Source organism: Opisthorchis viverrini, assembly GCF_000715545.1.
Source record: "Opisthorchis viverrini unplaced genomic scaffold opera_v5_134, whole genome shotgun sequence".
NCBI lineage: Eukaryota > Metazoa > Platyhelminthes > Trematoda > Opisthorchiida > Opisthorchiidae > Opisthorchis > Opisthorchis viverrini.
The window spans coordinates 1,262,529-1,287,768 of record NW_008751778.1 but is presented as its reverse complement, the minus strand read 5'-3'; the positions used below and the strand labels follow the sequence as shown (position 1 = coordinate 1,287,768).

The following is a 25,240-nucleotide window of genomic DNA, read 5'->3' as shown; positions in this document are numbered from 1 at the left end:
GTACGGCAGTGAAGCATTGGTGTTGAGCACTGATGTCATGCTGTTGATGATGATGATGATGATGATGATGGCTGCTGGTAAAATTAGCGTTCTCCACGGAGAATTAAGCAGTCTGTTTGCTTCTGAGCCACGAGGTTTCCGTACTATCGGATTCCGAAGTTGTCGAATTCATTCGCTCTAAAGTAATTGTATTCATCGCTAAACGAGTAGGTGTGTTTTGTAAACTAATGATCACTTGTTCATCTCAACAGCTGGTTATCTCACCTAACTGTCCAATCTGGAGCAGATACAGAGTGCTACATCTACTGCTACGCTGAAAACACGTGTTTTTATTGGGAAGCTCACCGTCAATTTCTTGGCGACGCACATAGGGACGTATATTGTATGTCTTTTCCATCGGTGATATCCGGAGCGTTAGGTGCTCGAAGTGGCTTTCTGTGCCCATCACTATTTAAGCCAAGTTGTGTAATGGCTTGGACTACCTGGCAGTCTGTTTGTGTCTAGGATGCGTCCTATGTGTGGTGTGGGTCGCCGAACATCCTTTCGCACATTGTGTGTGTGGTTGTGTCTACTGCCCTGATGTAAGGAGGCGTAAGTAATTTTCCAGGTTAGTTGTCGGGCTAAATTCTTCTTCATCGTTATTCCAACTCCGCTCCATCTACGTTGTATTTTATTGTGCTGTTGCGTGTGGCCTGATACATCCTACTGTATTCTATTTACGTGTACTTCATATATCCATCCGCAAAAGACCCGCACTAACACTGGACATTCTGGAGTGATAAGTCTACTGCGGTGCTAGATGTGACCGTAGTTTTACAGACTCAGTTGAATGGTAGCTAGCAGCTGCTAGCTCTACTTGTGTGCATAGGATGTATCCTGAGTGCCGCGGGCACCAAACGCCCCTATGCATTGTAGGCTCAACTGTTCAAGTGATTATTATGGTCCACCAGTTGAGCATGCGAATGACTACGTGCAAGAAGAACCACACGGATTGAATCCAGAAGGGCCGGAAGATCCCACCACACTTAGTTGGGCGGTGGCTAAATAATAGATAGTAATCGTTCAACTGTAACGCCTTTCCGGTGCCTGGCTGCCATGCCACCCGAAGGAAGCACAAGAGCTGGGATACTTCCAGGTTGCCCCAACCGAGACATGAGAAGTCGAGATACAAAGGTCGGATTCGGCGACCTGCGCAATGTGCATTGGTCTGGAATGAGACGATTTCACCCCGGTACACCGTTGTACTGTTTCATTTATTCTGATTTGTCACCAACGCGGGCTAGCTGTAGTCAACGGGTTCTACAAAGACAGCAGTATTCGCACTTGTGGAGGGTTTCGCGGTCTTCAGATCTGAGGGACAAAGCTTTGTAACCATAGATTACTGTCGCGCTTGCCTTGTATACAAGATGGGTTTCGTCCTTGACACCATGTGTCCTGTGTCGCAATTCAACCGAAGCTGATGGGGTACATCAGCTGGCCAACAAACTTAAGCTTCGTGGAGAGACGCAAGGGATTGAAGTAGGATTGCAAATGCATGCAGATACAGAGAACCACTCTACATCCTATTTTGCGTTGACCGAAACCTGTCTGGTGGCTGTAATCGTCCAGTGTGTGGCATTTAAGCACCAGTATATTTTACTGGTGTTTCATTGTCCATGGTGTTGATAAGCTAAGCCCACTGACTCCTTCACGTGTCCTTCCGGCTCACTGTTTATGCGCTTTTGAGGTACACATTTCGTGACCATATAAATTTAGACGCAGAGGATCATAATTGGAAATTTACCTTGATCATCCTGTTTGCACGAAGTTAGTTGTGTATGAGATGGAAGGGCTGGATTAAACCTATCTCCCTTAGAGTCGATTGTCACTTTTGGGCAAAACAGTAGGCGATGCGGATCAGGGCCTACGCTACAGATATCCTTTACCGAAGATCACACGTTTTATCGGAAGTCTCGTTGCATCGTTTTGTGTAAGTGCCGCAAAATGTGTCTGATCATTCAGGCGTCTTAATTTGCTGAATAGTTGAGTCATCGAATTATTTTCAAGTCAGTTCATATCCAGGGGCCCATATTTTTAGCACAGCGCGAAAAGTAAAAACTCGAAAAAATCGCAGGATAGTTTTGTAAGAAAAAACATTTGATTTCACGGAGAAATCTGCTGGAAGTGCGATATATATGCCTCGTTTTTTAGTTGTACGAACTCGTCCGCTACCTTAATCTGAAAAGGAGCAATTTTGGTTCGCTTGACCCATCGACTGCCTTTCGCACACATGTACGGAACAAATCTTGGGGCTGAACCTACTATCTGGACACAGTTAATTTCCTCTCGTTTGACTGATCAGCTCTTGATTATTAGGAGTTGACCAAACCAATACAAATCTGAAACCAGGTGGAACGTTGCGGTCCCGATCAGGTACCCAGAATTAAATGTCTATCAACAAGGCAGCAGTAGCTGGCCAGAGGAGTCTAGTCTGGAAAGCCATGGATGTGCTAGGCGAACCTCTAACCATTGACCACTCTCGTATGACAGAATGTGCTCCACAGATACCTCGAACTATAGCTCAGTGAGTCACGGGGGCACGCGAATCGTTCAGTCTTTTTTCTTTGTCATCTGGATTGCATCAGCAGTCAAACACGGTGGCAGTACAGGTCGTCTGGGACTTATTTGTGCCACGACAAATAGTCCGTTTAAAAAGGTGGTCTATCGAGCTGTCCGCAAACGACACGTCAATACAAGTGGTTGCATCACAAAATCTGACCACATCCACAGGCAATACCTCTCACGTCCTTCGGAAAAGCACGAATCGGAACTATGAAGCCCGGTCGACAGCGGTAGATTGGTCGCCTCTTCTGTGAAAAGACTTGTGATTTTAAGAAACATGTAATGCTAAGTATTCTTTCTTGGCGTTCGACACCTATTTGCAGTCCACATTACATGCCACCCCCAATGTTGTACAGATTATCGAGTCCGTTTCTCAGAAATGGTGCTCTTTGTATCTGACAGTGTCCTTTATGTGCTAAAAATTGAATGATATGATGTCTTTTGTGTGGACAGACTGCTTGCATCGCTGTTGTTGCAGGTTTGACGATAAACTCAACCTCTGTTCCAGTGATGCTTATGTCACTGAAGTCAACGTCCATCAACCATTTTCATCATCATTGACAGCAATACACTCGGAATACAAACTGGTAATTAATATAACCATGACGGAAGGAAGAATGGAAAAAGAAGGGAATGGGCGTAACTCGATCCTTAGGGAAGATGACAAAGAATAAGGTATCTATACCTTTTGACAGAGCTCAACCGTAAGCACGTTACCATCCTCTTGAGTTAGGGTGCGCTTTAGGCGAATTGACCCGATGTCTCTTACGACCGTCGCCGGATATAACCCCAGTGTACAACGGTAGGCGAAATTTAGCTAGCCTGTCCGGGCAGGAAATGACAGCATACGTGCCATTGGGCTTGGTGGCGTGACACATCTAGTCGACTCTAGCTATGGTCCTGAGTCACCAGTGGTCAAAGTCCTGAAGGTGTTTGAGATCCTTTGCCGTAGTTGGCCAAGTCTCGCAGCCGTACAACAATACAGCCCTTACCGTAGTCTTATAGACACATCCTTTGAGACCCAATGATACGCCTTTTGATGCAACAAGTGGCGCGAGCAGGAAAAACGCAATTTTGATCATCGTGATTCACGCGTCGACTTCGTCTGCCACAACTCCATAACTCGTGGTTAGTCAGTCCAGGTTGGACGAGCATCGTTCATTTGCCGTACACGGCAGTTCATTAATAACTTATGGTTGTCACTACCCGCTTATGGATGATCGCCTGTAGCTTCCTTTCTCTGGTTAGACGGGTTCATTGATTTGCTACTGTTGGATACATCTTATCAAGAGGAACTACTCTGGCTCCAGACCATCTTAGAGGTGCGATCAGCTCGGAAGGCATCATATGCCCTGATAACAGCTGGTTACTTCAGTAGGAAACTAGGTGTTTATAATTGACTTGAAACTGCTCCAAGCGGAGCCTTATCTAGGCATCTTGTGAACTGTTCTGAGACTTTCCAGTGAGGCGGAAGTGGTGGTTATCTGCAGAACTGACAATTTTTCTATGTTCTATTCTATATTCAATGTTTTTATTTAATTTTTAGGCGAGGATTATACTTCAAAACCTTTCAAATCCATTCACCTTCACGCTTGCTGTTGGACGTTCGTGTTTGCACACTTCTGCAGTTGATCTGGGAACCGCTCGAACATACGAATCTAAACCGATACCGGGTAGCAGAGAACACTTGAACCCGAATGAATGGGCGGAACGTTTGTTTAAGCTTTACGAACGGCGTAAAGATCGGGCAAATACCACCCCAACGTCGTCAGAACCGCCGTTACTGCACATGGTGTGCCGTGTTAAACCTTTAAAAAACACCGTTCATTATGAACGAGCTATTCTTGAGAGGCATGGTCTCGGGGAAAGTATCAAGGTATTTTTGTGATTGGCATTATCCATAACACTAACTAAATGGGATAGAACTTACAGTGGGTCCTGGTCAAGAATACGCCTTCCGTAAATGCAGATTTATATCAAGTGAAGCATTTGGTACGGATACAACCTGTGCAATTTCCCCAAGGCTTACCTACGGCTTTGGATGATTTGACGCAGTGTCGCCTTCGACCTGATGGACGTTTTCTTCGATACCGAGAGAACACCGTAGAGGGACATGTCGTGACAGATAATGGGTCACCCCAGTTACTGACCACCGCGATGAAACCCGATCTGCCTGAAGAGGTGAGCAGTGGTGGCACCCCAGTTGACGATTTTTGAACATTTTTTGCTACAATTAGTTGCCAGAGTGTAGGAACTACATTGCCCTCCGTCGAAAAGAGAAACTTGAAGGTAACACATCCGAATCACCAGAAGTCGACGCACGATGGGGGCATAAAGTGATTTCATACTGTCTATTGACAATCGGCTCTGCGTGAGCGGGAATTTTTTACTGCATTCAAATTCCGCCTCTCCATAAAGCCTATAGACAGCAGTTTACTCATTCAATCACTTTCCAACTGCAGTTACAGCCATGTCATTTTGTTGGGCTGTTCACCACATACCCATACATAGTTCGACTCGTCTAGTGGTGTTGCTTGATAACTGATCACATTACCAGAGTTGTCGCTTATTGCGCATGTCAGTTCAGCGTCTCGACAGGATGTATGGTATCGAGTAGCAGTGACACGTGCGGCGGATCCAGTTTCTGAGTGAGCACTGAATGAGTTATGAATGAGCACATTAATAAGTCACGGCACAGGGACTTTCAGACGAGTAGCAACTTCCTGAAAGTGCCTAAAGCAAAGGACATTTCAGTATGATTTAGGTAATCACAAATGCCCAGCTTTGTCGTTTAGTGTGGCGAACGAAGCATGTCCACGAATGTGGTTAGTGGTGGTAACCCTTATACGGATTCGATCGATGCTGAGATTTCTGGGTGATTTCGAATGAGGCGTGTGGCAAATTCATGTGAGAGCAAGGTACTTCCATGCGATATCACCCTAGTGGACTGCATTTATCGGTAGGTCCACCGTGACGTTTCGGGTTACGTAAAGACTATATTACTAATACAAGTGAGGGAAAACGTCATCCTCCTGAGATCATGTCGATAAGCAAGGCATGTGAAACAACCAGCCGTCAGAAAAGCTAACGCTTTGCCGAGCAGCTGTCAGCTGACGTCGACTTTTCAAACAATGGAAGTGATGGTTGATATTTTTCTGAGTGATTAGCGGTAATGCGATAAACCATTGGATCGTTTACAGGCATTGTTTCATCGGTCTGAACCCGATGGACACCTTGCAACGAGAAAACTTGACTGCTATGCGGGGCACCTCTACTTCGGAGCCACCGCTGGGAAGGAATGCGGGAAAATGCAAAACAATGAAAGTTTCGTATCCACTCGTAGTGGAGCTCCTCACCAAGTTTATCAGTGGTCCTGACTCGACCCGTTTTTGCGAACTGTCATTCGTGTTTCCGATAAACTGGTTAAATTTTTCTCCAGAACTCTTTACCACTTCTTGGCGAAACCTGATCTTGCTTATCAGGAGGGGGGAGTTACCCTTATGATATTTCTCCATCCCTGCCTGACACTGTGGTGTGGGTAGACCTACGGCTCTGACATAGAGTTTTAATATTTTCGTGTGATAGCTGTATGTCAATGGTACTTGCAAGTATATCGTGGTTTACCGTGCGAGACTGTTCATTGCCCTAACCGACTAGCTGTCAAGCTCTTCATAACACACCTAATAACATCCAGTTTCACCTGTAATGAAATAGCTCTTTCATTTCTTAATGTTTCCCGGTTAGACCAGTGCGAATAGATCATAAACTGTTGACCGGCTCCACCCTCAAATTGTTGTATAATCTTGAATCATGTTAGCAACAATACAAGTGCCAGATATGCGAACCACTCTTTACTGTGTAGTGCTTGTGTCTAGTTGTGAGCTGTAAGGTAGCAGCGGCACTGCAAATTTCGCGTGCCACCATAACATTCGTGACGTAGCACTGTAGTTTAATCCGGCTGCTACTTTGCTGAGCATGTTTTTTCGTTTGAATTCATCTCTAAACTTGACTATGATATCACTGCCTAATTTACCTGTGAGTTGTCAAAATTCAGATTAGCTTTGTAGAGAGCACTGTGAGGGAAGGTCAAAATATGGTACGTCGGTCCTGTCTCAGGCGAATTTTTTCCCAGTTGTTACGTTGATGATCTTCCAAGGGTCACTTAGATGTCGGCCTCTTAGAGCGGGTCAGATGTAGGGACTAGTCACGTAAGGCAGAGTCCGATAGCTTGAAAGCACAAGATCTCATACCACTTCACTCTATCCGACCGCACACTGATGATGTCGCCTCAGTTGGTGATGAAACGTATGCAGGTTGATTTCCAAACACGGCGAACAGACCAACGGCCACCTAATCAGTCACAAAACTTCAGGATCATTGAACGGTTCCGACGAATACAGGGTGGCTTCTGAAGATATTCGGAGAGCTTCTCGCCAGTCAGCTGAATTCCAGTTGTGACGACGCGAAGCGCACTATCACTAGTCAGAATTACCCTACTGTATTGATTGAGTGTCGCTGCTGTTTCATTCGTTAACATGATTGTGAGGTAGGTCACTACGTGAAATCCTGGGCTTCCGATTGCGGGGTTTGTAGTTCGATTCGACCACTGGCTTTGCAGCTGATCCTTTTTGTGCTCAGACACTAGTAGCCGCTGATTGCGAAATGAGGTCTATTATTTTCTTAGCCGAGCGTACTACTCAAAACTCTGCCGAAAACTCTAGGACAGCCAGATGCTTGTTTTCACTCTTGGAGCTCATCAGGCAGGCGCAGTCCCCGAGTTACCATCAACTTACGTCCTACCTGAGCACCAGGTATACCCATTTGTTGGTGTTGACATCTACGCCTGACGGCTGACTCCCTACGGCAGTGAAGCATCGGTGTTGAACACTGATGTCATGCTGTCGATGATGATGGCCGACTCCGGAGAAGTACGAAACCGGTAGTGGGATTTTTAACAGCTTTCAACGTTACAACTAGCATGTTCGATCATAAAAATAAACAGCAATATCTCAAGCACCGTGCTAACGGAAGCCTTTGTGCTCCATACTCATCAACCAGAGATTCCGTTCTGTCTCTGGTTAACGCCAATGTGATTTGAAAACGAATGTATGCCGTTAATGAGGCAAGTCTCCCTAAGGTAGGAGTAACCTCTTTTGACATGAGAAATCCTATCGATCACTGACGGAAGGTTTGCTGTGGAGTCTTTTGAGTAACGGAAGCCTTATTCGTCAAAAACACCTTTCGACTATTTACGAGACCACTCAGCGACGGTCAAAATGTGGTAAGGAAAGCGCAGCGATTTTCCCGCTGCTTTTCTGAATGACAATCGTCACTGTATCCTGGTATGAAAGGTACGTAGTGGAAGAGCTGACTCTTAAAACACCAGTATATCTAAGCGTTCCATCATACGTTTGGATTTCAGTTCCCATAGTTTGATCAATCTTTGCTGGAAAGCATAGAAGCATGGTACAGGTATAGACGCAACACATTCCCCATAAGATGGCTGAGGACTCTTGGACAGCTCTTTTATCCGTACACGCGATTATCGGCAATATTCATGTGAAGTTCTTAGAAGGAAAGTGAAGCATTTTTCTGGTTGGGTAGGATGCTGAACCTCTCATCCCTATGTACAGAGACATCACGTGATTGACTTCCCCAGTAGCGTCCACATTATCGTTGTCGTTTCTGAGCAGGTTATTTGTGTTGTGTGACGCCATAGTCAGTGTGCTGCTCCATAGTCTTACGCCCGGAAAATCCTCATTTTCCCTTCTCCCCTACTTTTCAGTTATTTGAACATTCCAACGCAGGTCGAGGATACCTCAAGCGACGCTACCTCAGACAGTGGCACAATCAGCAGTGGTCACACTTTTCCCTTTTCCAGAATTTCTTCACCTCACATTACCGGTACAAGCTCAACCAAGACGGGTCAGAGTACCGGTATAGTCATCTGTGGCGACTGGACGATGCAATGTTTAACGCGATTCGTAAACGTGTTAATACGGACGGGTCGATGAAATCGCCGAACCAGAACCGTTTCGAGGCTAACTGGTGCACTTTTCCTTGGGCTAGATTTTAGTCAACTTTTGTTGCAATACCTGGGTTGCGCCACCTGTCCTTTTTGTCCGCTAATCATTCGCGGTCTGGGATTTGAGCATGCAAATACAATTCTTATTTGAAAGCAGAGGTACTAGCTCATGATAAGAGATGTAGTGTCAGTGTTGTGATACTGTCGAGCCATGGGAGCATGAAGGGACGCCATGTGCAAGCCTATGGTACTCAAAACAGGCTTTTATACGTAAGCAGCTGCCTAAATGCTATTGTTTTACGGGGCCTAGGCTTGATAGGTGCGATAGGTTTGAACTGGCGAACTCATATGTTGCGTACATACCGCATCTAAGTGGGACAGCCATTGACACACTTGGCAAAAGTATGTTTATCGCCAACTAAACAAAACTGGTTAGTCAGCCATGAGGTACATTATTGTACTGAGACAAACGATCTTCCTGTACATGCCCTATCAAACAACTCTTCCAGTAGCGACCCTAACACCGTTGTACGTCTATGTACACGAATCTTAAGTGGTTACTTACCTCTCTAACTGTAACGAATATGCTCATTTTTGGAGGTATAATCCAAAGGGAGTATTTTAGAAGGAAACTATCACCGACATCACGCTCAAGCTTCGGTGATGATGCCTTCACATCTAACAGCCGGGTGCAAACTGCCCGCTATTAGAGCAAGGCACAGTTCCATATGCGATAATGCGAGCCACACAAAGCTCCGATGGTTCATTCAGAGCTGGTACGATGTGACGGGGTAGAAAGAAGTGGTATAAACCAATCACATCTAGAAAAACAGGTGAGCAACCACAGTCGAGAGCTGTAACTATTTATATTTCGAAGCAGAGTGAATAAATTTGCAGCAAAGGTAAGTTTTTTTGGAAATATCTGAAGAGCGTTTGTCTGAACAGAAAGACTGTATATCAGGTCGACTGTAACCCCATTACAGACGACATTCATAGTAGTCCTTGCATTAATCTTTTTTGTCAATTCGTCTGAAAGAGAAAAAACAAGACATGCAATATTAGTCACAAGTCACACGAATCGCGCCTGTGAAAATTGAATAAAAGCACTTAAGTTCACGCTAGTCGAGGTTGCTAATGTGTTATCGCAAGTAAGCAAACGAGGTCTACAAAGCGCTACCGCATAATCGATAGGGGCTTCTAGTACCACTACTATCACCCGTGACGGTGAACTAAATCCGAGGCGGAAGCATATTTCTGCGTTTCGTTGCACACCGAAAGGTTTGTTCCACATTAATGCAGGTGTAATCAACCTCAAATCAACATGTCCCTAGCACATCTCGTGTGTTTGGAATGGACATCAGGGTGTACGTGTATAATTTACTGATCGGTAAACATTTGCGGTAGGTGTATAGAGGCGACAGCAATTGACGTTGAGTACAAAAATACAACAGACAAGGAAGTGCATGTCGGATGGTTCTCAGCCACAGCGTAGCAAGAACGTTGAAGCTGCATAGGTTTGAGAACCCCGCTTGTGGTCTAAAGAATCGCTCCTCGTATTTAAGCAGTTACAGTATTCGAAACCAACTTAACACACTACGTACTCGCTGCGCTTGTCAAGGAGATATCTCTCTAGAAATTGCAGGTTAGAGTGACTCCATTCTCTAATTGCACGGACTCATACGCGTATTCATTCGAAAGGCCAATGATCGTGTAAGAGAAGGTAGATGAGCAGTTTTGACAGCATTCTGGGTGTGATTTTTTGGTGTAAAGCTGGCGTGCCACTCGAAGGAAGCAGGATGGCCAAGATACTGCCAAGTTTCCCGGGACCACTCGATATGCTGAGGTCGGGTTCGAACTGTGGACCCTTCGGGCAGAAGGCTGGTGTCTTAACCATTGGGCTATCTCGTGCATCAGTGACTGTCACAGCTTAATGACCACTTGCCCAGAAGAGACTTGAGTCTATGAACAACTACTGCAGATATTTTCTACAAAGTTGATCGATTCTGTAGAGAGGTGGAATACGTAGTTTCAAACTTACTCATCTGGGACGAAGTGCACTCGGTACCCGCGAAAAAGGACCATGCCATCCTTGCCCTTCGACCTGAAATGGAAAAATAAAACCGATCTAACGGCTCGAGAATACATATCCTCCAGAATAAAGAGTCGTTGGTGATGTCGGAGAGAAAGGGGATGCACAGGGAACGTAAGGCACTGTCACTTTTGTTTACCGATCAGGCAAGCGATCACCGAGGACGATCTGTAAGTCACAAAATAATGGTGTAATAATTCCGGTAGTCTGGCGCTGTATTCACCTGGGCCTTGTTTTTGATCGCGATGACCTGACGAAAAAGACTGAGTAGCTGCTAGGCATCAAACGATCGGTATTCCACAATACAGGACAGTCCAGGAAGCCAAATAAAGAATGTGGCCTTTGCCAGCTACCAGAAGCATTGAAGGTGAGTGCTTCACGATAACACGCGGTACACTCAAGTCGACAACTGACTAGGATGACAAGTTATGGAATACGGGCTGATATTTTCGCGGCCTTGAATGCATCAGGTTTAGCACGCTAATAAAATCTTGCAAACTACCGTTCACTGAACGAAAACGTACCTCAAGAGTCTGGTCACTGAGTGAGGAAAATGTCAACAATTTTTTCGTAATGTGTGCAGAAGCCACCGAGGTAAAAGATTTGTTTTTCGGAGGGTCTCAGTGGACCGCTCTTAGTGATGCCATCAGGCTGTAGGAGCACCGTTCTAAATCTTGGGCTTTTGTACCTTTGAATATACCAGTAGGAAACTCCACTGTTTAAGATCCAAATATTCGTGCGCTCGCACCGCACAACAGCCGCATGGATGGACTGACCGCCAACTAAGCCGACTGGGAAATTTCACTGTGAGGATACTAGACTTCAGATAACCGAAGAAAACGGAAGCTATAAGTCCAGCGTTGGAAATCAGTAACACCATCAAGCAGCGACGCGCATCATGCAGATTACCATTATAACATCGGTAGTGAATGCGCATCAGGTTGAGCCACTGAAAGTAAAGACTCATGAAAAGTTGGCTACTGTTTGTGCTCAGCCCGCTGTTTACCTAGATTCCCATCATAACATGGCAACTGGACCAATGTTCTCCCAGGTCTGCATGTCCCGACCTCGTTGACTAACCGGTCACACGTCCCATATCACCACACTTCGGTTGTCGTTTGTTCCGAACCACGAGCGGTAGACTTTCCAGCCCCACTGTATGAAGTGCAGTTGCTCACGTTCGCACTTCCCATTTAGCAATACTGCGTTGAACGAAGCACCAGGTGTTCTGTTGTGTCCGAAACACTACAGACGCGCGTCACTCAACGTACGCACGAGGATATCACACAGCTAATTCTACTTTTCAGGTTGTTACAAGATTAGGACAACTTCATTGTTGAACAGCTTTGTGATTGAAAAAATATCCTGTCATTTTCCTCGTTCACCTGCTAGCTTCCAGTTAATCGTTCGTTAAAAAATAAGTAATAGTGGACCCTACACAATTTTCTCCGCCTTCCCTCTTCATCTGGCTTTATTCTAATTTCGCTGGACTACTCAGTGCTGTTGACTTGTTGACCTTTGGCAATACACTTCATAAGCTTGTGCTTCTTCACCTTGATGAGGACACCTGACAATGAAGTTTCCATGTATTACACCTGTGCCCTCCCATATGAACAACTCCAACGATTTTTTTCCCAAGGGTGAATGCGTTTCTTCTGCTATTCATTACTTTAAACACGTCAAGGCGAAATTACCTGTGGTGTACTTTTGAACAGACGTGGAATGATTAAGGCTAGGGCGACTGTCAGGTCAGCATCTGGTGGTAAAATCAATACTTATAAAAGTATATGACGCGGGTGAGGGTACTCAAGAATATGCGTAATAGTACTCTTGTCAGCTTCGGTTCGCAGCATATTTCGCCATGTAAATGTGACACTATTTACCTGGTTTACTCTACGTCAAGGCGGTTTTCCTGGAGAGTGATGAGTTGGCTCCGAGAATGCATCAAATAGCTACAACGCATGAGGTGCGGTCGGCAGCAATGTCGAGGACAGCGGATTATTTCGAAGTATCACTACTATAGTGGACTAACACACAAGATTGATTAGCAGTCTTCTTTGGAACTAGTGGAGACCAGTCGCTTTTGATCAAAATGGGGCGAGTTATTGGTTTCTACAGAACAAAACAATGAGGTGATCCAATCAACTCTGCCGTGTTTCCCGCATCTCTCTGCATCCAGGTTATCGTAGCAACACGGATCCCAGAATGCGGAGTAAACAATGGCAAATGAAACCACGACCAATCAGAATGGTGTTTGTGCTCCTAAATCACCAACATTCTCAGATGTGGTTTGGTGAGTGCTCTTCTCCAGACTTTGTTATACAAGGCTATGGCCACTGCAAAAGTGTTGTCATGCGGTTCGAAACGAACTCTTCTGACTGCCGTCAATACCGTTTTATCAGACGAGAAATGTGCAGCTATGTTGCGAATGATCCGGGCCTTGGAGTTTACGGGCTACGGAAGAGTTGATCTTACGAAGGCGATCAGTGGCAAATAAAAAAAACCAACAACATTCATTTACTGTAAGTGTTGATACAGTGAGTGTAAGACGAAAACTTCCTCAGTAGTAAGGTATACAGTTAACGATATTGCCTATGTGGCTTATGCGCTACCAGTTCATATTGGGCACCAAAGCCTTCCGGTGTGAAACATCCAATTATCCTATTTTTGCCGTTTTGAGTAGCACAGAAAGTGACTCTACAGTGGCACTTGAAGTGATGAATTACATCCACTTTTCCGCCGATGTCACCAGACAAATCAACATCCCAACTCGCACTAATTGAAGGTGTTTGAAAGGTATATCAAAACTTCCTCGTCCAAATGCACGGTTGATGAATGAGGTATACCATCGATAGCATATTTCAGAAAAATCACCCATGGTGTGCACTAGTACTGTATCCCAGTCGAGGCAACAGACTGAATAGCTTCCAACGTAAACTGGGAAAAGGAACCAACGACAGAACCATAAACAATCATACATGAAAAAAACACTTACATTCGAGAATACCACATCAGAGAGAAAGCATAGGACAGAAACGCAAATACACACAGCACCACGGCAATCCTATTCGTTGGTTGCGTTCTTTTGTCCACGCCGGTCCGAACGCTTGAGGGGTGAAAACGATAAGGTGCAAACAAATTAGTCAACGGCAATGAAAAGCGATTTCCTGATTCTAGTCCTCCGTTGTTCCCTATAGTTGTTCGCTTTAAATGATTCACCTGATACGGACAGTGAACATGACAAACAAATTGTTAGGTCTTCATCTGTGGCTTGTCTAGTTGTCGGCAATGCAGACGAATTAATTCATGGCGGGATCGTCAACCTGGCAGGGCGCTGCCTCAGTTACTGGCGTGAACATCGTTTCTATTCGGCGGGTGAATGTGTCCACATAGATGCGGTCAAACTGACCTGCGAAATCTTCGAAGAAATAGTCCGCATTAAGCAGACTCGATGAATAAGACTTCTCAGGTACAACAAACAGTTCTCCAGACAGATATTTACGACATGGGATAAGTTATGGTCTGTCAAAAGTCAGCGATATGCTGACTACCAACTGGTGGCAAAAGTATAAAGAGAAGCCTCTTTCTGACGACGCACAGAGGAAAACAGTCTAGCTCCAGGCCGCTACATACCCTATAAAGATTCTTAGAGTACCAAATTGGGAGCGACTGCTGGGTATGACGCGCGCACTGAAATGTTTGGGGTCCACTAGGCGAGCCAGTACACCAAACCTTTTCTTATGCGAACACAATGCAAAACCTACGGAGTCTACACGAACAAGTTCTAGGAGGGAAAATTCATAGAACCAATGCTAGCGGCTGAAGCCAAAAGTCTTTCAAAATGTCACCTTAAAAAGGCAAGCTGTCCGTGCAACGTACTCAAATTGGCCAAATTTGTACAACAGTACTGTTCTTCCTTGATTGGTTTAATGTTGCTACGTACATGAGACCGACACCATCAGTTCAGTAAGATAGATGTGTTAATGTGCTGAATGCGGTCTGATTATTCAGACTGTGAAGCGAAGATGGACCAGTCAGTAAATGCATAGGGGGCAAGATGGCTCGATGGTTACAGCGCAAATTTACTGATCGGAAGGTCCGTGGCTTGAACCCGAACTCCGCCTCTTGACATCTGTCAGGGTTGGACAGCCTGACAGCATCCTAGCTTTCGTGCTTACTTCCAGTGGCTTGGCGGCTGGACACCGAAAGGATGTTATGGCTGAACGATTAGTATTGTCGTTATCATTATTACTACTGCTACTATTATTATGCATTGCAGCAACCGACTGAAACCGCTTTCCCTGGAGAGGATGTCACGACAGAGGATGTTGTACTCTACCACCGATCTGTGATTTAAAATCTGGGGACAGAATATGAAATCACACTAACTTTTGAGAGATACAGTGCGCTGGCGATGGACAGCTGTCCAAGTTGTCTTCTTCGGAAAGAAGCGGTTCCACAGCAATAGTCAAAAATGACAGCTCTGGAGAGATTGCCACCGTATAGAACACGCTGTAGTGATTTTACTGGGAGTTCCTTCGGACAAACGGTTTGGAAAATGGAGGAATTTCCAACTACGAGAACGTGTTCTTGAAAAGACGCACCTGTGCGAAAAGGACACGCTTCGTCATACAAAGCTATCCGGTCTTCGAAGAAAGGTACCCTCAGAAAACTACTTTAAATGACAGCTGCATCCGCGCTCTCCAATAGCGTGGGCTGAGATTGAATCCTGGTGGATGGTGCTGGCACTTCAAAGTTACAAGCTGAAAGAATACAAAGTGGAGTGCGACATGATATACAATGGTATATCAAACATACAATATTCCTTACCGACCGAAAGGAAACTGGTGGGCGCTGTAATAGTCCTCACGATAGACGTCATGCGCGCGCCGAAAAATTGGTTCATCGTGCACAACGGGCTCACCGGCAGCCAACGATCGATCGTAAGTACGACGAAATTCTTCTCGGGACAAGACAGAGTATGCTTCGTTGACCGCCTTGAAAACCTCTACATTCCCTTGTTTGTCAGGATGATGCTAGACAATGAAGTAAAAAAAAGTAGGCCAGAACACAATACCTTCTTGGATAGTTCCAGAAAAGCGGAACGTATCTCACTAGCAGTTGCACTCTGTCGGACGCCCAGGGTTTCGTAATGCGTTCGCTGTTTACTTGCGAGTCGCCTAATGATTGAAAGAGGTGAAGCGGCAACGCGGTGCAGAACCACCATGGCAACATGGGAGTCGGTGAAACGAAAATGCCTGCAAACAGCCGATGGTGAAAGTAGGGAATTGCATTCAATGAGCTAGGAAAAACAGTTTAGACGCCGCGCGAACCAAGAGGGCTGATACAAGCCAACAATTAAACGGATGAGCACTTCCTTGTATTAATGAAGAGCCTTGTGTAAGGTGTTTGGTTCCAGATTTGTCTGTTACATTGAACTATGCGTACGGGAACTTGCACAGGGTTACCAATGCCAGACACATACATGTGAATATACCGGAATGCATCATTGGAACTATTAGACAGGGGAAGTATAACTGCTTTTAGATGGCTGATTGTGTACCGTGTACGCGTACAGTGGTTACAGATGCAGTTTCATCCACCGACGATAAGGGGAAGTAAGGGTTGGATAGCAGCAGCTGGTATCCGGGATTGGCACCGGGGAGATCGGGAAGGGAAGCTATGCAGTGAAGACAGAAAACTGGATGCACGCACGCCAGTGAATGCGCGCCTAGGCCATGTTTGTCAATGTCTCTAACAACTGTCGCGTCACAGAGTCCTCTTCCGGAGAGACTGTGATGACCTGCATTGCTGGGTTTGCTGATAATGGCCTTCACACTCCGACTCATCGCTTGACCGCTTCTAGGCCGCCTACGACTTCTGCGTGGTTGTGCGAAAGTGGATCTATGTGGTTACTGATCCAGTAAAGTACGAAGCACGTGACCAAGTCAGCACAACCCGTAGTGTGTGGTCAACTCACCAAAAGCCTAACTACAATGCCGCTCGAAGGAAGCACGAAAGCTGAGATACTGCCAGGTTGCCCAAGTCTAGACAGAGAAGTCGAGAGGCAGAGGTCGGGTTCAAACCACGGACATTCCGGCCAGTAAATTCGCCCTCTAAACAATGAGCTATCTCGACCCCCAACGGAGACATAAAGTACGAAATATCCGTATTGAAATGTTAGAAGGCACAAGAGCCGGACGGTCTCTATCCAGCCCTCTTCAAAGAAGGTGGAAAAAATCCCTGGTGCCCCACCTGACAAAGCTTGTTAGTACCATATGGGACGAAGAGGTGCCTGCAGAATGGGACATGTCGACGATTATTCCTGCTTTCAAAAAGGGTACACGGACGCTGCATGAAAACTACTGTGGCATCAGCCTATTCGCTGTGGCATCAAAGATGCTGTCTTGCCTTATCCTTCGAAGGTTAACTGAACACGGTGAGAGGCAGATCCGCGAAAACCAAGCTGGGTTCCGTCCTGCAAAAGGTTGCATCGATCATACCTCCACCACCCGACAAATTCTGGAACAGCAACACTGCTTCCAGCAACCAACAGTGCTTTTTTCTTGATCTGAAAGCTGTCTTTGACTCTGTGGACCGTTAGAAACTATGGCAGTGTCTGCGAAGCAAAGGTGTCCCCCATTGAATTCTCGACCCTCCTTAAGGCGCTGTACACCAACTTCCGCGGCCGTGTGAAGGTATACGGGAAGCTCCCTTCTGAGTTCACTACATCAAGTGGTGTCAGACAGGGCGATCCTCTTTCACCCTTCCTCGTCAACTTCGTCACTGATACGATCATGGATGGTTTACTATCAGTCTCTAATGCCTGTGGAGTCAAAGTGCTCCCAGGGTGTCCACTCACAGATATCGAGTATGCAGACGACATAGCTCTTCTTGGATCTGACCCCGTAGTAACGCAAACTACATTAAATAATTAAATTATTTGGCCTCACGGTCTAGCACGTGCTTCACACCTGCAAATTGTAAAGTTCTACTGCATGACTGAGTGGGCTAGGAACTTAGTCTCATGCTTGCGGCCTCTAAACAATGAGCTATCTCGACCCCCAACGGAGACATAAAGTACGAAATATCCGTATTGAAATGTTAGAAGGCACAAGAGCCGGACGGTCTCTATCCAGCCCTCTTCAAAGAAGGTGGAAAAAATCCCTGGTGCCCCACCTGACAAAGCTTGTTAGTACCATATGGGACGAAGAGGTGCCTGCAGAATGGGACATGTCGACGATTATTCCTGCTTTCAAAAAGGGTACACGGACGCTGCATGAAAACTACTGTGGCATCAGCCTATTCGCTGTGGCATCAAAGATGCTGTCTTGCCTTATCCTTCGAAGGTTAACTGAACACGGTGAGAGGCAGATCCGCGAAAACCAAGCTGGGTTCCGTCCTGCAAAAGGTTGCATCGATCATACCTCCACCACCCGACAAATTCTGGAACAGCAACACTGCTTCCAGCAACCAACAGTGCTTTTTTCTTGATCTGAAAGCTGTCTTTGACTCTGTGGACCGTTAGAAACTATGGCAGTGTCTGCGAAGCAAAGGTGTCCCCCATTGAATTCTCGACCCTCCTTAAGGCGCTGTACACCAACTTCCGCGGCCGTGTGAAGGTATACGGGAAGCTCCCTTCTGAGTTCACTACATCAAGTGGTGTCAGACAGGGCGATCCTCTTTCACCCTTCCTCGTCAACTTCGTCACTGATACGATCATGGATGGTTTACTATCAGTCTCTAATGCCTGTGGAGTCAAAGTGCTCCCAGGGTGTCCACTCACAGATATCGAGTATGCAGACGACATAGCTCTTCTTGGATCTGACCCCGTAGTAACGCAAACTACATTAAATAATTAAATTATTTGGCCTCACGGTCTAGCACGTGCTTCACACCTGCAAATTGTAAAGTTCTACTGCATGACTGAGTGGGCTAGGAACTTAGTCTCATGCTTGCGGATGAGTCAACTTGAGATAGTAGACAAATTTGTTTACCTGGGTAGCTGTACCACTCCTACCGTCTAGGCTTGGGCGACCTGGCAGTAAGGCACCGAAAGGGTGCTACAGCTGAACGATTTTTGTTGTATCACTCCTGGTGGTCTCGTGAAAGATGATGTTAACAAACGGATCGGGAAGGCCAGAGCAGCTTTTGTGAACCTGCGTCACTTGTGGCGTAAGCATAAGATCAGCTTACTCGCCCACGGTTGAGTTCACGATGTCGCGGTGCGTTCCATATCAATACACTGGCCGCTGCGCGCCGAGGGCGTCAAAAGACTTCCAGTGTTTGACCATCGATGTAATCGGAGCATTGCCCGAGTCTGGTGGGAACACCGGATCAGCAATGCTGAAGTACGTCGAATGGTGTATGGAAGAAGAATAGCTGAACTGATCACGCTGCATAGGTTGCGCCGACTTGGCCGCGTGCTCCGTATGCCAGTCATCCGACTTCCTCGAAGGGGTTTCGCACAACCACGTGAAGGGTGCAAACATGCCAGGGGAGATCAAACAATGACTTAGCATCGATGTATAACCCGCAAACTCACCTGCGCTGGTCACTGCAGTCTTCCTGGATGGGGACTCCGAGACGGGCCACATCAATGGCTGTAGACATTTTCTGCCATGACCTAGCCGCACCCTCAATGGCGCTCGTGCATCCAAGCTATTGCTTTCAATGCATGGCTCCTTTCCCAACCCCCACTTAACAGTTCACTGATAGTCCTGTATTTACGCATTAATTTATCCGCTCCCGCCTCCAATGCACAGGTACCCACCTCACCTTTCCAAAACATCAGTGAACGAAACTGTGGTAGCTACCACTACTGACAACAAGCACGCGTTTCTTACAACCGATAATGATGATAATGACCTGTTTTGATGCAAGTAATGCTAAAGAAAAGCGAAGTGATAGCCGGGCTCACACGGTCGTTCAGCTACAACACCCTTTCGGTGCCTATCTGCCTTGCCACCCGAAGGTTGCATGAGGGCTGGGATACTGCCAGGTTGCCCAATCCTAGACAGGGGAAGTCGAGAGTCAGAGGTCGGGTTCGAACCACGGACCTTCCTGTCAGTAAATTCGAGCTCTAACCACTTGGTCCATCTCGCCCCCAGCTCACACGATGGCATGAGCGGAGCAAAGTTGTCTACCCCAGAAAGAATGACAGTTTTTAATTGAAGCTATCCAGCGGTAGCTTGCAGCCACGGGGTTCAGCTGAGTCCACAACTGTCTTGCGGTTGGTGACCTCCAATTAACTGGATGTGAGCGTTTGTGCTTGAAGTTCGTACTGACCAGGAACAGATGATTATCGGCACACAACTGAAGCAGTCGTTGTCCACTATCCGTAGGCTGAGCATCGACTTTACATCTACCACCTAAGTGTGCTCATTCGGGGCTTATTGGTCATACTTTGGCATTCGTATAACCCGTCCTCACTGACCCGACGATCGACAGTGTTAGGCAGCCTTCAGGTCAACAGTGTTCGAGGACCTGGTGGAAAATGAATACGTGATCGATGTATCCTCGTGCAGAGTACAACCCAGTTTGTCTTTCACCAACCTGCCTCCCTGTGTTCAGCCAGACTTCGGAGAACGAGACCAGAGACACCTTCGATTGCACAGCTACTGGGATAACGTCAGAGGACATTGTGTTCGTTTACCTTTTTGAAGGTGAGGGCGAGATGGCCGAAGTGGTTAGAGCGCGGATTACTAACCTGAAGGTCCGCGGTTCGAATCCGACCTCCGCCACTCGACTTCCCCTGTCTAGGCTTGGGCAACCTGGCAGTATCCCAGCCCTCGTGCTTCCTTCGGGTGGCATGGCAGCTAGGCACCGGAAGGGTGCTACAGCTGAACGCTTTATCTTTTTTTGAAGGTGAGGATGATCGTTGGTGTAACACAGTCTGTGGTCACTTTTACTCCAGTCCATATAGTACCGGTAAGTTTTTTCAGGTGGGTGATCAGAAATTCTTTGCCACCTTCGAAGACAGCTGGATAAAAACCATCTGGTCTTGGAGCCTTGTCGTCCTTCAGAAGGGATATTTTGTCCCATTACTTTTGAAGAAAAATTAAAGTGTTCATTCACCTGCATACAGTGTCTCTATGTGTTTTTGTCGCAGGACGAAAGCCTAACTGCTCTGCAGTGTTCGGCCTATATTTCCAGTTGGTTTTGTGCACGAATTACAGAGCCGTATTTCCCATTGACAACTGCATTCCTTTCACCAGTACATCGTTACCATGCCAGTATGCCATCTAATCAATCATCAGCAATCGGTTTAAGTCGTATACAGCATGGTTGATTCGGGTGACGAAAACCTTCAGCTCCTGAGCTTCCACTGTCCACAAGAACTCTCCGTCTTTGCTTAGACTAGTCACTGTGTGACGTTTGAGGGATTTGTGTCCCTCATACTCCTGCTAGTGGGTTTCCTAGCGTTATTGAGAAATAGCGACCTCAATGATATCTAGTGGTAGTTTGATCGCATCGGGGAAGTCGGACACAGTGCTAAACATTGCCAACATAACTCCTTTTACACTTTAACATGCTTCATCCACGTAATCGTCAGCAAGATTTTGTCGGTTCATTGCAGAAATTAATTTAACCATCCCATTCGATTCTACAAGGCTGGCATAATTCTGGCTAATTTGTGACAGCTGTATTGTAAGGTAAAACGAAAACTACCAAGATGCGCTTGCACTAGGGCCTGATCAGAGCACCTAAATGGAGCCACAGTCTTACATCGTGGCTAACAACAAGGCGACCCATTTGGCCCAAAAGTTGATTTGAACTTGAAGACCGTTCGTTTACATGGGGTAATTCCATTGAAGAATGTGTCCAGCACCAGAAGCTGCGTTGGTTGGGACATGTGTTGCGTATGCTTAACCATCATTTGCCGAAGAGAGTGTTGTTTTCCATGCTCAATTCGGAGTGGCGTAAACAGAGAGGTGGCCAATCCTTGACTTGGCAGAGGAGTATGAAGGAGATCACGAAATACTTGGGTGCTGTCGGTGCTACTCGCCTTTCAGGATGGGGACCGCGTGATCCTCACTGCGCCTGGTTGGAGACGCTGCAATATATGGCTGCCAACCGATGTCAGTGGCGTTCTTGTTATCAGTTTCTATCCAGATTGCCTGAGTGAATGTCTGGAGATGTAGGAACCTCGGAATGATTGCGGCAAGCTAGAACTAAGTCCCTTCTCCGTCCACCTTTACTCTTATGTTTACAATAAGGATTTCAAATAAGTCATGGTTGTACGCCAGTGAAGCATCGGTTGAACACTGATGTCATGCTGTCGATGATGAGGATGACGACGACATGGGGCGGGCGTTATCGTTGAAAATTCGTGCCGGTCAGAAACAGGTGGTCAGCGCGAAATTGCAGTAGTCTACCTCCATCGTCTGTGTGTAGGTGTCGACTCCGAATCAATCCCAAAGCTGTGATTGAGACAGCTCACATACCGACCTGAGTATTCACGATACCCGCAGGATGACAATGTCGGTGGTTGAACCAAGAGAGCACATCAACGCGCACAAGCCAGCGCTCGATTTGTGCACAAACCGCGCCATTCTGATTGGCTGAAATCTCTATGCCGGGAACACTACATAAATGCAACATAGGTTTAAGATTGACCCTGTTGAACGAATCAGAGATTTACAATAGGGCTATATCTACAATAGGGCTATATCTGATGAAATTTACATCGCAAATTCAATAAAGCTAGGCATCTGGCTTTCCATGGGTTCACGGATTGATACACAGGATCGAGGCTTTTGCCCAAGTTTCCCGGGTCGATTTTGTTCTTGTCGGTCAGTGGCTCTCGTGCACCGGAAAGGCACAAGTGTAAAAAGGGTGTAGCACTGCTCTTTATGTTCTCAGTGAGGGGCAGTATGCTTGCCAGCGCGAGGATTCGCATAAATAAATGTCTAATAGTGCTTTAAACTGGGTTCTAGAAGGAGGGTGCACAACCGTCGGAGGAAGGTCATTCCACGCAGCTACTACCCGAAATGAAAAAAGAATTTTGTCTAATGAATCTGCGTGCCCTGAGGTTGAAAATTTTCTTACTATGTCCCCGCCGGGTGTTTCCTGGGTCAACAGTAAAAAACCTGTTTGCCAAGCTTTGTTCAACCAGGGCGTAAGAATTAGGTCCCCTCGGAGGCGACGGTACTCCAGGGGAAAGAGATCAAGCATCGCGAGACGCGTTTCGTAGTTCACGGACTTGAGGCCTCAACCATTCTAGTGGCGGCCCGCTGGACTCGCTCAATGAGGGTAACGTCCTTCGTACGTCCTGAGTAGACAACTTGGTTGGCGTACTCCAGGAGCGGTCTGACGTAGGCCCCATAGAGTATTTGGAAGTCCATGCGAGTAATACGGGAGAAGGTACGTCGGATCATCCGTAAAACGGCGAATGCCTTTTGGGCCGATTTCTCATGGTGTAGTGAGAAGGACAAGTTTGAGGAGACCCAGATGCCTAAATCATTTTTGGCATCTATCCTCATGATGTTTTCTGGTCCCTTTTCACCATGCATAACAAAGGCATTCGCTGAACCCCCTCCAAACGACACATGGACACACTTTTCATCATTCAGAGGAAGGTACCAGTCCAACGACCACTGCTTGGCAACGTCTACATCCATTTGGAGGGCACTGGCATTGGAACTCCAGGATTTCAAGTCGTCCGCAAAAAGTAAACATGGACTCGCAAGAACGTCTGGGAGGTCGTTGACGTAGATCAGAAACAGGAATGGCTGCGTCAGACCGCTCTCGGAAAACGCCAACCAAATTCTCTACTCAGGACTCACGAAAGACTTCACCCTCATTTAGCGTGTCCAACGAGCCGCCACGAGAATGGTTGCTGGCCTCAAATCCGTGGACTACAAAACGCGTCTCGCGATGCTTGATCTCTTTCCTCTCTAGTGCCGTCGCCTCCGAGGGGACGTCCTGTTTGAACAAATCTTGGCAAACAGGTTTTTTACCGTTGACCCAGCAAACACACGGCGGGGGAACATTTTCAAGCTCAGAACACAAATTCATTAGACAAATTTTTTTCTCATTTCGAGTAGTAGCTGCGTGGAATGACCTTCCTCCGACGGTTGTGCACCCTCCTTCTAGAACCCAGTTTAAAGCACTATTAGACATTTATTTATGCGAATCCTCGCGCTGGCAAGCATACTGCCCTGCACTGAGAACAGCCTTTTTTCACTTGTGCCTTTCAGGTGAACGACAGCCACTGTTCGACAAGAACATAAGCGACCCGGGAAACTTGGGTAATAGCCTCGATCCTGTGTGTCCATCCGTGAAATGTAGTATGCAGTTTTGTGTAGTTTAACTAAGCTTGCTTTTGACACGCGTAGTCGTCCATGTTGTCCCTAAATAAACCGATATTACAAAAGGACGATTGTATTTGTACCTAATGTCGGTAACAAAGAGGTGAGTAATTAGAATAGCCCACAAGCAGCACTTTTCACCCAGTATCAATCACTGAGTATGAAAACGATGAAAACGATGAAAACGATTGTGTGCGTCTCCCTAAATGCATGAATCGAAGGTCGTGTATCATACAAATTGTGTTCATTAGGTGCGAGAACTGGTGTGTACATGGATAGCCCTAACCTGGTTTGTTATAACGGAACTATCGGTGCATCACTCGTAGCCAACGGATCGACGACAGTGTTTTGTGTTATGCCGGAGCTAGTCGCCGATTTTCTATTTCTGGTGGTTCACCCTCTAACGTAAAGTGCTGTGTGGACATTAATAAAAATTTACCAATCATCTGAAAGTGCAGAAGAATGTGAGCAATTGTTGAGGTTTTTGGTAAACAACGCCTTCTGCGCTCCTTTATTTATATCACGATTTTTGATGTGAAAACATGATAGCTCAGCTGTGGCTGGAAGGCATCACATCCAGTTGTCGTTGGCGCTTCTATATGCTTCTTACGTTACGATCGACGAAATAGCAAGTCTACAGTGCACCTCTGTCATAGAATCTTCGGCTTGAATAACTAGTTTTGATGAGTGTGTAACAAGTGACGCCTTGAAATGAAACCCTCATGAAGCGTAATCAGTACCTAAACCACATGTAGGCTACCGGACACCTGCACAAATTGTAAGACATATGCTGCTGGAGACTATCATGTGTTTTTCTAGACGCACTAATTTTCGGGGCCACTCTGAGGCTGTAGACGAAACAGGAAAATTATGCCCTCATTTTCTCACCCACGCAAGCTCGTCTTCAACGCAAGGCCCGGGTGCCTTGGTTGCCTTGACGCTTCAGTTGTCAGTAAATATCAAGCCATTTTTGGGAAACAATTTTATTATGACTGATTGCAAGCACATTAAAGAATTATCAAAAATGCGTTCCACTGTCATGCCTGGAAAGTAAATGGGAAAATAATTAGTAAAAGGCAACCTAGTGGAAATGCCCTGAGCCCCATTCACCCAGCCTGTGTGAAAGATGCACACTGGTTGCCATCGCCGCATCAAGTTGAGGGGGTGGAGTTTCTGTGGAAGAAACCCACCTGCCACCCACACATTCATAGA

The 25,240-nt window shown here is 46.3% G+C and overlaps 2 protein-coding genes across 2 annotated transcripts in view; one reads left to right on the top strand and one right to left on the bottom strand.

The window, feature by feature from the left end:
- T265_06101 (hypothetical protein) overlaps positions 1–8,783 on the top strand; it is a gene marked incomplete at both ends in the record, with an annotated part of 14,497 nt that extends 5,714 nt beyond the window's left edge. The window contains 3 exons of the mRNA XM_009171279.1: positions 4,230–4,477; positions 4,525–4,782; positions 8,387–8,783. Of these exons, the coding sequence (XP_009169543.1) occupies positions 4,230–4,477; positions 4,525–4,782; positions 8,387–8,677 (797 nt within the window). The remainder of the gene's footprint in view (positions 1–4,229; positions 4,478–4,524; positions 4,783–8,386) is intronic.
- A 6,758-nt stretch (positions 8,784–15,541) lies between these two features.
- T265_06100 (hypothetical protein) lies at positions 15,542–19,328 on the bottom strand (the record flags this gene model as incomplete). The annotated part of the gene is made up of 3 exons (XM_009171278.1): positions 15,542–15,751; positions 15,793–15,973; positions 19,261–19,328. 3 exons carry the CDS (start codon positions 19,326–19,328, stop codon positions 15,542–15,544), a joined length of 459 nt encoding a protein of 152 aa, XP_009169542.1.
- Positions 19,329–25,240: the final 5,912 nt, after the last annotated feature.